General features: G+C 43.5%; 1 protein-coding gene across 1 annotated transcript in view; it reads left to right on the top strand.

The window, feature by feature from the left end:
• The window catches only part of LOC119962032 (protein mono-ADP-ribosyltransferase PARP14-like), a 71,512-nt gene that overhangs the window by 24,394 nt on the left and 32,726 nt on the right, over nucleotides 1-14,392 (top strand). The window contains 8 exon segments of the mRNA XM_038789797.1: nucleotides 2,199-2,381; nucleotides 3,175-3,435; nucleotides 7,354-7,590; nucleotides 8,342-10,596; nucleotides 10,687-10,830; nucleotides 10,832-10,924; nucleotides 11,023-11,244; nucleotides 14,001-14,079. Coding sequence (XP_038645725.1) covers nucleotides 2,199-2,381; nucleotides 3,175-3,435; nucleotides 7,354-7,590; nucleotides 8,342-10,596; nucleotides 10,687-10,830; nucleotides 10,832-10,924; nucleotides 11,023-11,244; nucleotides 14,001-14,079 — 3,474 coding nt within the window.

Raw genomic sequence — 14,392 nt, 5'->3', positions numbered from 1 at the left:
GGTTTGGGATGCTGCACCCCGCCAAATTATGGGTCCTTTCCAGGCCAGGGAATACTATTTTACGGCCTCTGGGACATGGACAAATTCGTCCTAGAGAACGGGCTAGGACGGCAGCAAAGAGGCAACAGTGAAATGGCCACCCCGAGAGACTAAAACACTGAAAAGACAATTTGCGCGGCATTGTACCGCCTCGCTCTAAACCTGAAAGCTAAAGCGTAGAAAGGAAGGGGCGAGGACAGCAGAGCGCAGGAGAGGGGTAGGATGAGGAAGAAAAGGCGCAGGTGAAGGGTAGGCTTAGACCGACCCCAGAAGTGGGGGCACCACACTAGCGCCAGAAGGTAAGAGTGGGGGGGGGGGGGGCATGGTACATCTCCCACTGGGGAGCGAGCGGCTGGCAACAGGGAGGGTGTACACCACTGATGGGTGGGTGGATAGTTAGGGGCTGGGAGGTGTGAGAACGGGGGTTGTGGGGAGAACAGCAGGGAAGGGAGGGAGGGGGGAAGCAGAACCATAGGGAGAACAAATAGACAAGGGAGGACTGGTTTTAGGCTGGCTACAACAGACTACATGGCGAAAAAAAATACAATGACACCACAGACAGCCACTTTGGAAGGCTCCAAACAAAAGGAAATCCTGGAGTGCAGGGGCTCACCCACATGGTGTACGCATAGTCAGTGGCCTTGTTGGGTGGCTCCTGGACAAAAGGAAACCCCGGAGCGCAGGGGCCCGGCCTCATGGTGAGTACGATGACCGTGACCATTTTGGATGGCTCCCTAATAAATGTGCGGGGGCACATCAACAAGGTAAATATGTTTGACCCCGCAGGAGGGGAGGGTCAAAAACCCCCCGTTAGAATAGTCACCTGGAATATCAGGGGACTTAACAGCTCAGTGAAAAGATCCAGAGCGTTCATCCTTCTGAAAGGCATGAAAGCCGACATAGTCTTCCTCCAGGAAACACACCTGAGGGAGAAGGACCGACTGCAAGTAAGGAAGGGCTGGATGGAGCAGACCATTCTTTCTACAGAACGAGAGCTAGGGGGTAGCCATATTGCTTAATAAGAGGACAGCACTTACTGTGATGAGGACAGTTATGGACCCGCTATGTCATGGTCAACGGTGTCCTGGATATGGTATCAGTGGTCCTTGTCAACGTGTACGGGGAAGACCTCATAGGGCGAAAGAACTAGGCACATTTATGGAACAGATGGGGGCCATTGACTTGTGGAGGTTCACATACCAAGGGAGAAGGAGTTCTTCTCCCAGGTACACAAGGTATACACACGCATCAACTTCTTTGTGGTGAGGAAAGCGGTGCTTCCAGGGATAGGAAGGGCGGAATACTCTGCAATCATAAACTCTGACCATGCTCCACACTACATATATGTGAGGTTAGAGATGGGACACAGAATTGTTCCAACTGAGGAAAATCAAATTCGTCATCCGGTGGTCGGAAGAGGGCTTCCACAAGACGTGGAAACCATGCACTAACTTGTTCCAGGACCTGTTTGTGCCAACAGCCAATAGTGCAAGGGGAAGGGGGTTTCATAGATGGGCCACAAAGTACAAAGCACCCTCCACCCCACAGCCACCCCGATTGAAACTTGTTAATATGTTCAATAGATTAGGGTTGGACTATTGTTATGTACTATATCAGTTACTGTTTTGTGCTTTATAGTGTGTTTGGTATACATGGATGTAAAATAACAAAAAGTCAATAAAAACATTTTAAAAAAATTCCGTACAGCGATTCGTCACAAATCTACATCAAGTCTTATTGTCACTAATGTTGCCGCCTGTATCTGATCTTTCCTTCCAACACAAACCACACTTTTTTTAACTCACATTTTTGATGTTTATCTTGGAGCATTGGAAACAAGAAGTATTTTTTTCTCATGGGATGAGAAGCCAGCCGGAGGGAGCTACAGGTATCCTCCAGTACACAAAACTTCCACCCTACCTGTAAATACTGAGAGTTGGAGGTCACTTTATGAAATATTTGCTTTAAAGTTTTTTCAGCTTTCTGCAGTGACTCCATTCTGTTGTGTCTTTAAAGTGCTGTTCTTTAAAAGGTTTATTTTATTGGATTAAAATTTGATGTTTTGACTTTTCCAAAAAATTGTTTTAATCTAATTATTGTCTTTCCCATCTGTGTATGGCAGGTTTTTTTTAGTGAGTAGTTGTATGTTTTTCACCTAGGCGAACTAGCTGAGCAAAATCTTTCTGAAGAACAAAAAACACTTACTGTTACGTTATCAAGCGACAACATTAGCAATGAACATGTCCAAAAATATTTTGAAAGTGGCATTTCTGGCGGTGGGCCACTTATGTCGTTCGTCAGAGAGGGCAGGGAAATAACACTGATGTTTGAAAATGCTGAAGGTAATCAAAGTCAGAGAAAAGGCGAAGATCATTATTTATAAGATAGAGACGTGATTTTAATATAGAATCATTTTTTGAATTTTCGTAAGCGTATTCACTTTGTTTTCAGGATGGCGCTAAGCTCGGGGCTTTTGACAAATATATAGGATATCGAGTGAAAGAGCAATGACCAAATATTTCAGACTCAAAATTTAAAATCCACACCGCCTGAAAATTTGGCGGGTGGGATTTTCCAGCTGTTCCCTCCGGCGGGATTTTCTTGTCCCGACAATAGTGACTGGACCCCCACTCTCTTCCCCCCCCCCCCCCCCCCCTTTTACCCCAAAACCACTGGTTACCCAGAGTCGGAAGGTGCGAACAACAGGAAACCCTGTTGACAGCGGTTGGACCGGAGATCCCGCTGCCGGTCAATGGTCTCTACAGCTGCAAACTGGCACTTGGGCCTCCCTGTTCCATAGTAATGAGGTACTCTCCATCTGACTCTACAAACTTGGGAGGTCAGCACCATAGAGAGGGCATTGGTGCTTGTGAACCTAGACTAATTGCTAAGCTTGTGACCACATGTTTTTGGCATTATTGTCTTTTTCAGCTGCAAATTAACATTGTTTTGTTTCATAACCTCAATATGCCGTCATTTTCTAAAAAAAATTATGTGCACCTTATACCTTCGGTCAGTTTTGTACCTTTATGAATTTCCAAAATACCAAAGAAATGGTTCAATGGGAATGGGAGGATTAAATGTTTTGACGTAACTAATGTTTGTTGTGCTGATGTTGTGATTCTTCTTGTTAAGATGCTGAGGCAGTGTTGAACCAACAAGCCCATTCAGTGGAGAATGTTCAATTAATGGTGAGGAGGTTTCACGATGAAAAGACTAAAGCTCCTCAAAAATCTTCAGCTGTAGTCTTACAAAATCTTCCTGAAAATGCCTCGTGTGAAATGTTAAATCTACTGATCGAAAATTATACTGGATTAAGTGAAGGACCTGACAATTTCAGCGTGGAAATGTTGAGCGAAAGGAATGTGGGTGTTGTGACTTTCAAAGCTGACGTTGGTAAGAGTTATTCAGTTAATATTTAGTTCAAGGTAATAGAATCACAGTAAGTTTACAGCACCGAAAAAGGCCACTTGACCCATCGTGTCTGCGCTGGTCAAAACACAAGCCACGCAGTCTAATTGCACTTTCCACCATTTAAAAAAAAAATTTCCCCCCAATTATGGGGCAATTTAGCCAATCCACCTAACCTGCACGTCTTTGGGTTGTGGGAGTGAGACCCACACAGACACTGGGAGAATGTGCAAAGTCCATGCGGAGTTTCCAGTGGAACCAGAAGATCCTGCTGGCAGGTAGGGCCGGAAAATCCCGCCATAAGCTATTACAATGATGCCCACTTTGAGGAATATAAATTACATGCACACTTTTCCATTGGCCAGAAGGGCACGCACTCTACTGTTTCCTGATATGTGGGTTTCACGCACCCAGCAGTAACCCAACGTAAAGTTAGTTACTCATTCGGACCAACCGCCAGGAAGATAAAACATTGAAACATTGAACATTTATGGCACAGAAGGAGGCCATTCAGCCATTGTGCCTAAACAAAAAGATCAATTTGCCAACGTTCCAGTTCCAGGCTCATTGTCCTGTAGGTATGGCATTTCCTGTGCGTATCCAAATAATTCTTAAAAATAATGAGAGTTTCTGCCTCTACCACCCTTTTCAGCCAGTGAGTTGTGCACCCCTATTACTTCTAAGTGAAGAAGCAAATCTCCTCAAGTCTTCTCTAATCCTTCTGCAATAATTTTAAAACTCTGCCCCCTGGTTATTAACCTCATTGCCAATGGAAGTAGGACATTTTGACGCACTCAATCAATTTTTTTTCCTAGGTTTTACTCAGATAACAGAAAATTGTGCTCTGTGATTTTGAGCACTGGCACCCTTGTGCAACCCAGTCATCAGGAGCCAGCAATACGAGAAATTTAGCAGCAACTTTATTTCATTTATCCTGGTATTGAGACATTTGGGAATAGCATTAGAAAGAAGCCATTGAACAGACACCGAGCCCCAAAAAACCCAGGCTACTATTCACCCACCGTTACTCTTTCTGTCTGGACTTAAACTGCTTTTCATTTGACTTTCAAATCACAAGAAACTCCTTTGGCAGAGAAGGAAGGATCCTTGTGAAATCAAAATGTTAAGCAGAGTATATTGTTAAATATAGCACCAACTAGTTATTGTATTTTACTGTGTATTCAACAGCACATTGGCCAAATAAACATTTGGAACTCTGATTTGAATCATGGTTAACAATATTCTTGTTTTAAATTCACATATCTAATAAGGTATATGTCTGTTCCTGTATATACAATAACCAGCTGGTACAGTATTATGTACATCAGTGTTAGTGAGCATTTCGAAGTTACCCTGTTGAAAATGCTGGTGTTGTAATCTGTGTGTTAACATGTAAAGTAATTGTGAACCGAGATGGGTTTGTGCTTTTGCCGTTTAATTTTGTGAATGTGCTGATTAGGTTGTTTTCATAGAATCCCTATAGGGCAGACAGAGGCCATTCGGCCCATGAAATCTGCACTGACCCTCTGAAGGTATCCTCCCCCACCCCATCCCGCCACCCTTCCCTATCCCTGTAACCCTGGAAGCTAACCTGGGCACTAAGGGGAAATTTAGCATGGTCGATCCGCTTAACCTGCACGTCTTTAAACTGTGGGAGGGAACTGGAGCTGCCGGAGGAAACCCACAGACACAGGGAGAACATGCAAACTCCACACTTGCAGTCACCCAAGGCTGGAATTGAACGCAGGTCCCTGACACTGTGAGGCAGCAGTGCTAACCGCTGTGCCAATCTCCCGCCCACAGCTCTGGCTGAGACTTTAGCAATGGAGTCTTTTGCAGAACTTAATTGTATTTGCACTTGCAGAGCCAATCTTTCTCTGTGCTTCATCAAATTGCCTTGTAACCTTCAAACCTTTGTGGATATATGCATTCCAAGAGACTTCCATTTTTGTGCATACTGAAAAACTGTACCATTCACAAACTGAAGCCATGTGACAAGACAAAACATTTTTTAAAGGGACACTCCCATGACACACATGAGACTCCTGGAGTACAAGGTCCCCAGATACGGGGTGGCAGCCACCGCCTGGGGCTGGTTATGTACTAAGAAAAGCTGGACAAAAGCATGGCTGTGGTTTGTTCTCCCAGCAAGGGCTGCTCCGGGAGAAATAGGCTGCTATGAGGAGAGCTCTGTAAATAGCTTAATAAATTAATGTTCAATTGTCACCGGTGTCCTCAAGTTACTAAACCTTGAAAACAGGTGTGATTAACCCAAGCTAGTTTCTTCCAATGCAGGTAGCATACTCCGTGCTGTCTGCACAGTCATATTATTGTAGCCTGCATCTCAGTGCTAAATATGCTGGTGAGTAGTTGTGTGCCTCAACAAGGAGCTGGGTTTATATGAAATTGGCAACGCTTAAAGCTAACTTGCACAACTTAAAGACAGCCTGCATCACTTAAAAGGGGAGTGTGTTCTAGCCAGAGTAATGCTGCAAGTGGCCAGGGAAGTCAGTCTAAACAACAAGAATTTTACTCTGTTGCAAGAGGATTGTGGATGATAGGAAAACGATAGGGTGATAAATAGTGAGGAGGATAGCCTTTGATTACAGGAAGGTATAGACGGGCTGGTCGGGTGGCCGATCAGCGGCATATGGAATTCAATCCGGATAAGTGTGAGGTGATGCACCTGGGCAGACAAAGAAGGCAAAGGAATACATGATAAACAGCAGGACCCTGGGAAGCACCGAGGATAAAAGGCACCTTGGTGTGCATGTACACAGGTCCCTTAACGTAGCAGAGCAGGTGGTTAGGAAGGTTTTTGGTATACTTGCCTATATTAGGCAAAGCTTGGCGTTTAAGAGCAGAGAGGTTACAGATTTTCTAATTACTGATTAAAATATGGGATATTGAACATGTTCATAACTAGGAGAAGAAAATTTTAGTCCCAAGTTGAGAGTGCTGCTGAGGTAAACAAACAACTCACAAAATAGAATGGGTGAAAGATTAAGGGTGGAATTCTCCGCTCCCGGGAAAAATCGGGAGGGCCGTCATGAACTCGGCCGAGTTTCACGACGGCCTTGGAGGCTGCTCCTCGCCCCCTATTCTCCCATCCCGGTGGGGCTAGGAGCGGCGCTCCGTAAATCTCGGCCGCGGGGGCGTCGCGTCGAGAATGATGCGGCCGGCGCGCATAATGACGTCAGCCATGGATGCACAGGTTGGCCGGCTCCAACTCGCGCATGCGCGGCTGACGTCATGACGCTGACGGCACGAACCTGCGCATGCGCGGTGGCCGTCTTTCCTCATAGCCGCCGATTTGGACGCCGGCCCGACGATCGGTGGGCTCCGATCGCGGGCCTGTCCCCTCGCTAGCACAGTCGTGGTGCTCTTTCCTTTCTAGGCCACCTACAAGCCCCAAACGGGCTTCTCACTCCCGTTTCACGACGGCAGCGACCAGGTGTGTTTGCCGCCGTCGTCAAACGGTCACGAACGGCAGGCCGCTTGGCCAATCTGGGTCGGAGAATCGGCGTTTGCCGTGAAAAACGGCGAGCGCCGATTCTTCCGATCGAGGGGGGCGTGAATTTTGTCGGGGGGCCCTCCCGCGATTCACCCACGCCGCGTGGGGAGCGGAGAATCGCGCCCAAAGGCTCTAATGTAGAACTTAGAGTGGTGCAACATGTTCTACTCTCCAGGATTAAGTGTTGAGCTCAGAATTTTAATTTTTTTTCTGCAGTACTGCCTCATTACTCTTGCGTTTCCAAAATTATTGTTTTCCGTATAGTCAAAAACGTTATGAATATCAAACTACCATTTCAATTCCTAAATGATGCTATTTAGTCATAATCCTCAGAAAAATTGACATATAAAATATTGTGATCATCTTTTATTCTTATCATTTACTTTTAGATATTACTGAATTCATCAAAAAGTGTTCCAGAAAGGTTTGGAGTAACGAGCAAAATATTGTTGCAAAGAAACTAGAAGTAACAATAAGTGTAAGAGTGGAGAACCTGCCGCCTAATGTCAGTGAAGATTTGTTGAAATTATACTTCGAAAATCCTAAAAATGGATGTGGAAACGTGACTGTCATTGAAATAATACCTGAGGACAACGTAGCTATTGTTTCTTTTGAAAATTCTGACGGTAATGTTTGCATACTACAATCTGGAGACTGTTTAAACTAACTGGGCTCAGTTTAAATCACTGCAATAGTGGACCCATCCATCGTCTCTTTAACTGATGGCAACACTCCAGTCATTCCTGGTAGCCCTCGTGTGATTTAATGCCAATCAGGCACTTGGTTTGTGTTTGTGGATCCTGCAGCATGGATGGCCTGCTGTGACTGCTGGCAGCACTTAATACCAGTGGTGCTACCAGAAGTGGCCTACTGCAGTAGGTCCAGAAGGAGGAAAAGTCATTCAAAGCCCCAGAACATGGGTAAATGGGGCAGATCCAGTGGGATTAGTCAGGCAGGATTTAGCAAGGGGATGGGTTCTTCACTTGGGGCACCCCTTGTCACCGGCAGGTCCCCCCATTGAGCATAGGGTGCTTGAGCAGGAGGAACCGCCCCAACACCCATTTGTCAAGGGTGGGCATGTCAGTATACAGCTGACAACCTGCTGTCGTGGCATGTTCATCCATGCCACTCTAGGGCTCTCGCCCTGCGACTGACGGTATCCTAAGTCATCATAAATTGGCCACATTGGCTTCAGTTGGCCTAAGGATGGGGAGGGCATCCTCAAATCTTTCCACCCCAGACTTAATTGAATCTCCAGTCTGCAAATCCCACCCCTTAAAATGGCATCACCAACCCTCCTTCACCATCACTCATACCTCCCAGCCACTCCTTAAAAAGTGTTTCAAAAACGTAATTCTCTGTTTGTTTTATTTACAGTTCTGGACACCATTCTGGCGAATACACACATAATTAATAAAACACCAATCCATGTCTATCCGTATTACAAATCTTTGGGTTCAGCTTTGTACGGGAATAAAAGACCAGTTGTGAAAATGCCAGATCCCTTCACTTTCGATATTGATCCCTTCATCCTGAAGTTCATTAAAAACGATCGACAGCGAATTGCAGAAATTGTTGACAAAATGTCAGTGCACCACTGTAAGATTGCACTGCCAGAATCCGGCTTCTCAAAATCAATCGAGATATCGCCAACCTTTTCAAGACAAGAAAGGTCATTAGAAAAAATTGGAAAGAATTGGAAAAAGGAAGCAGCAGGCAATTTAACTGGGATCCTGTTAAAATACAAAACTGTTGAAATTCATGTGAGTCAACAGATCTGGGAAATAATTCAGAAAGATCTTGATCAGCATTTGAACCAAAATGTTACTGTTCTACCAGATATTTCAAAGGGAAAAGTTATAGTCACTGGAGAATCAGACAGTGTGGATACTCTGCAACGAACATTCAAATCAATTATGGATAGTGCCACTGAAAAATTAGAGCGGGAGAAACAAAGTGTGACTGAGACAGTGATTTGTAATCCTGCTGTATGCAATTTATTATTGTGTACTGGCCTTGAAAAGCTTGTTTCCACAGTGTTTCCAAACCTCAGCATGAAATTCAACTCAACTACAAGCCATATAACACTACATGGTTTACCTTCAGATGTTTATCCTGCCAAAAGTAGAATTTTGGAAAAAATTGTTCAAATGAAACAAAAGCAAATCGATATGAACCCTCACCTTATTAGTTTTCTACAAATATTAGATGTCAATGAAGTTTCCTGCTGTTTGTTCATATCAAATAGAATCAGTGCTGTGTATTACATTAAGGATAACTGTGTTCTGCTGGTAGGAGATACAGATCGTTCATTACTTGCAGCAGAACAGCAGATCAAAAAACACCTCGGTTTTGAGTGTATTGAAATAGAAGATCAAAATGTCATTCGAATGCGTGAATGGGCGCAACTGAAAGAAACACTGGACAGGAAGCTGAATTCCTCCAGTAAACAGGTTGAAATGAATGATATACCACTGGATGGGCATGTGCAGACCATCATCTCTGGCTACTCTAATGCTGTTACAGAAGTTTTTGAAATGCTTTCAGATTTTGTTAAGAAAAACACAATCCTTCAAAGACTCGTCTCATTTAAGTCTGGTGGAGTCCTGCAGTTTCTGATGGGCGTCATGAAAATGGATGTTTTTGATGCACCACCAAAGGGTGTGAAAATAAAAATTAATAACATGGCAAATGGTGTTTTCGTATCTGGTCCCCAAGAGAATATCTGTCAAGTGGAGAAGTTACTTTTGAATGCAGCTTCCACCGTAGTTAATTCAGTCTTGAAAATCACCAAACCAGCAGCAAAGAAGATTTTCAAAGAAAAAGAAGATATGTATGTTACCACCGTGCTGCATAAATTTAACTGTGTTCTAAAAACTATTGAGCATGATGCCTTGGAAGATGATGGTGAATTCAGCCAGAGTTCCTGTAAGGTACAATTGCCTGGTGGGCCTATAGTTATTGTTTATAGAGGAGACCTCTGTAAGAATCAAGTTGATGTGATTGTCAATGCAGCAAATGAAGATCTAAAGCACATTGGTGGCCTTGCAGGAGCTCTACTGAAAGCAGCTGGTACCTCGTTGCAAAATGATTGTAACTGGATTGTTAACAAGCAAGGAGCTCTTGTTCCTGGTGATGCAGTTATTACTGATGCCGGTAATTTACCATGTTCCAAAGTGATTCATGCAGTTGGTCCAAGATGGATAGAAACTGATGCAGACACAGCTAAGAAACGCTTAAGAAAGGCTGTGTTGCAAAGCTTATATCTTGCTGAATCCCACAATCTAAAGACTATAGCAATTCCCGCTATTAGTTCAGGAATATTTGGATTTCCATTGCCTTTGTGTGCAGAAGTAATTGTCAGATCAATCCGAGAGCACTGTGTTGATTCACATGGTGGCAGCAAACTGAAAGAGATCCACTTGGTAAACAATGATGAAAAAACAGTTCATGCTGTTTCAGTTGCTGTCCAGAAAATTTTAGGTGAAATTTCACTTCATACACCCGTGCAGCCAGAAAGGCTGAACATCGGCAGCAGGATAAAGAGCAGAAGCATGAGTTGTCTACATAAAGCCCAAACAAAAGAAGGTCTAAATATCATTGTGGACAGAGGAAATATTCAAGATGTTACAGTAAGTCTTCACTGACTTATTTGAGATTGTCATTCATTCCAAAAACCATATTTGATCTTTATATTACAATCGTTTGTTGTCTATTTCCAGGCTGATGTCATTGTCAATGTCATAGGAATGGATTTTGATCTTAGTAGTGGTGCAGTTTCCCAAGCACTATTACAGAAAGCTGGTCCAAAGCTCCAACAGTTACTGTTGAATGAAAAACAAACTAAAAAAACATGCAATGGGAAGAATTTATGAAACAAAAGGATGCAATCTTAACTGTGAACAAGTTTTTCACGTTATTGCCCCTTCGTGGGATCATGGAAAAAGAGATGCAGAAAAGGTAATAATGCATTCTGATGTTAATCTCAAAGCAGCAATTTCAGTTTTTGAAGTATTACGTTATTGGATAGAAACACTTGGTGTGAAATTACTTTCCAGCTGTTAAGAAATATAATCAAGGACTGCCTGAAGAACACAGAAGGATTACAGCTGAACTCCATCGCTTTCCCAGCAATTGGAACTGGCAAGTTGCTTTTTCCGAAGGATCTTGTTGCACGTTTGATGTTTGAAAAAGTTCTAAAGTTCAGTAGTAAGAGGAGTACACAGAATCTTAAGAGCGTTCACTTTGTGGTGCATCCTGATGATGGTCCTACTTTGCAGGTATGGGTTTATTATAGATGAGCTATTTTTTCAAATCACTTACGTTAAACTATTTCTAGTGAAGCAAAATATTGATCGTCAAAATTGATGATTAGTTTGTTCATTAAAGTGCAAAATATAATATGAAGTACATAGGCATTAATTATGTATCTTCCAGTGAATAATTTTGGCTTGACCAATTTGATTTGATACCCAAACAGCACTGCCTCCATTTTTATTTTAGTGTAGTTACTGAGCATGTGCCAAGAGCATGCTCCGCCCCTAATTTAACCACACTGCTGCTCCACGTGTTGCCTTTCCTGACCCTTTCACACCCTCCTAATCGCTGCCTCTCCTGACCCTCTCGCTCCTTCCCGATTGCTGGACGGTAGCACAGTGGATGTGGGCGGCACGGTAGCATAGTGGATAGCACAGTTGTTTCAGAGCTCCAAGGTCCCAGGTTCGATTCCTGGCTTGGATCGCTGTTTGTGCAATGTCTGGATGTTCTCCCCGTGTCTGCGTGGATTTCCTCCGGGTGCTCTTGTTTCCTCCCACAGTCCAAAGATGTGCAGGTTAGGTGGATTGGCCATGCTAAATTGGCCCTTAGTGACCAAAAAGGTTAGATGGGTGTTGGATTCAGCAATTATAGAGGGGTGTCCTTTAAAGTATTAGCTAAAATGATTCCTGAATTACTGAATTTGTAGTTATAATTATAAATACTGTCCATGGCTGTATCAAATGTTACAAATAATGGACTACAAGTTCTTGACATGATCTGATATAGAATCATAGAATTTACAGTGCAGAAGGAGGCCATTCAGCCCATCGAGTCTGCACCGGCTCTTGGAAAGAGCACCCTACCCAAGGTCAACACCTCCACACTATCCCCATAACCCAGTTACCCCACCCCAACACTAAGGGTAATGTTTGGACACTTAAGGGCAATTTATCATGGCCAATCCACCTAACCTGCACATCTTTGGACTGTGGGAGGAAACCGGAGCACCTGGAGGAAACCCACGCACATCATCAGGGAGGATGTGCAGACTCCGCACAGACAGTGACCCAAGCCGGAATCGAACCTAGGACCCTGGAGCTGTGAAGCAATTGTGCTATCCACAATGCTACCGTGCTGCCTCCATGATGCGAAGGTGCATTCAACAAGATTCAAACAATATATAGCTGAGATCAGACATGACATAGGGAGTTTGAACGTGGGACAGAAGTCATAAGACACTTCGAGAGACACGGAAAAAGCATTTTCCAGTTAACTTCATGTGAATGTACCAAAATATGTTTTTAAGAAATAAAAATTTTGCTTCCATTCATTCAACCGGACTGACTTATCTATGAACGAGAGTTAAGACGAATCGTATTGGGTTACAGGGATAGGGTGGAGGTGTGGGTTAGGTAGGGTGATCTTTCCATGGGCCGGTGCAGACTTGATGGGCCGAATGGCCTCTCTGCACTGTAAATTCTATGTCTATATCCTGCCCCCTCCCTCCTTCCCACTCCCTGCTCTGCACACCAGTCTCTCTTCTAACCCCCTGAGTTAGAGCTCGGTAACAGTGCAGTCCAGACCTTAACCAATCGGCACATGAAAATGTTATTCTCAAATCGTGCTTGCTTCTTTGGCCAATTACTTTAAATCAGTGCTCCCTCATTCTCAATCCATTCATGGGAATGGTTTCCGCCTATTTACTCTGTCCAGACCCCTCATGGCTTTGAATACCTCTATCAAGTGTCCTCTTAGTCATTTTTCCCCAAGGAAGACAGTTCTAACTTCTCCAATCTATCTCCATAATTGAAGTTCCTCATCACTGGAACCTTTCTCGTGAATCTTTTATGCACCCTCTCCAATGCCTTCACATTCTTCCTAAAGTGCCGCTTCCAGAACTAGACGCAGTATTCTATGCCGGTATTGATAAATTTAGGATACTGTATACTTTACAAAATACTCTCTCAACCTGTCCTGTCACCTTCAGTAACTCATGCATGTATGTAGCCAGGCCCCTTTACTCCTGCACCCCATTCAGAATTTTATCCTTTATTTACTACCTTCTCCCATGTTCTTACCATCAAAATGAATTACTTCACATATTTCCACATTAAACATCATCTGCCACCAGTGCACACATTCCACCAACTTTTTGAAGTTCTATACAAAATTCCTGCACAGATCACAGTTTCATTTTACTGCAGTTTATAAATTAAGGAATCTACCTGACAGGCCAACTAGAAGAGGCCACATCCGACCACCAGGCCGCAGGGCATGTCAGGTCCCCCACTACCTGCTGGTTAAATACCAGCTGTGACAGGGTGAGGCTTTTAAGTGAGCTGAGGGCCCCAATTGGCTTCCAGGCAAGAGGGCCATCCTTCCTGACCTGGATAGAGGCGGGAAGGCAGTGCAATTTCTGCCTCAAAAGTTCCCAACCCATCATACATCTCTGAACCCGCCTCCTGTGGGGACATTAAATTCTGCCCGTGAACTTTGATCCCCTATCCACAATTTCTCCCTGACCTGAGTGACTTTCCATTTTTATTTTAGATTTTCAGCATGTGCAATAACTTGTTTTTGTTTACATTATTCATTACATTATAATAAAAAAAGATACTGTTTTATTATTCATTAACTCTAATTTGTTCCAACATTTCTGATTTTATTCCTGTAAAATTAGAGAAACATGCTTGCAATCCAAGGCAGTTTACAATCCAGAAGTAACAGTTTCTGAACTTGGCTCCATTGTTCTCAGTCTTAACAATATTTTTTTGCTCAGGCAATGTCTGGTGAATTCAAAAGAACTTTTCTTTCTCAACCAAGCATGACGCATCCCGCTGCACAACAGGGACCCTCAGGTAGGTGATTAGTTGTTTCAAATACTGATTCAAACTGACCTACTCCAATGAAAGCATTGAGGATGAACAAAACATTTCTTTGCACAATGCTAATTACCCGCCATCATCCAGAGTTTATTGAATCCAGCCTTATCTATTCACAGCTAAGTTAAATCTGTTCATAGATAGTTTAAAAATATGGGCATTGCATCCTTCTTGTATTTTCTAAAGATGGATCATGCAAGTATTCCACTATTTGTTAAATGTCAGAAATAGTGGCCAGGATTCTCCAAAATCCCGGCCAAGTGTTGATGATGGCGTCAAAACTGGCACG

This window comes from Scyliorhinus canicula, chromosome 2 (genome assembly GCF_902713615.1).
Source record: "Scyliorhinus canicula chromosome 2, sScyCan1.1, whole genome shotgun sequence".
In the NCBI taxonomy this organism is placed as follows: Eukaryota; Metazoa; Chordata; class Chondrichthyes; order Carcharhiniformes; family Scyliorhinidae; genus Scyliorhinus; species Scyliorhinus canicula.
Note: the sequence above shows the minus strand (reverse complement) of the source record. Positions and strands in the feature narration are given on the sequence as shown.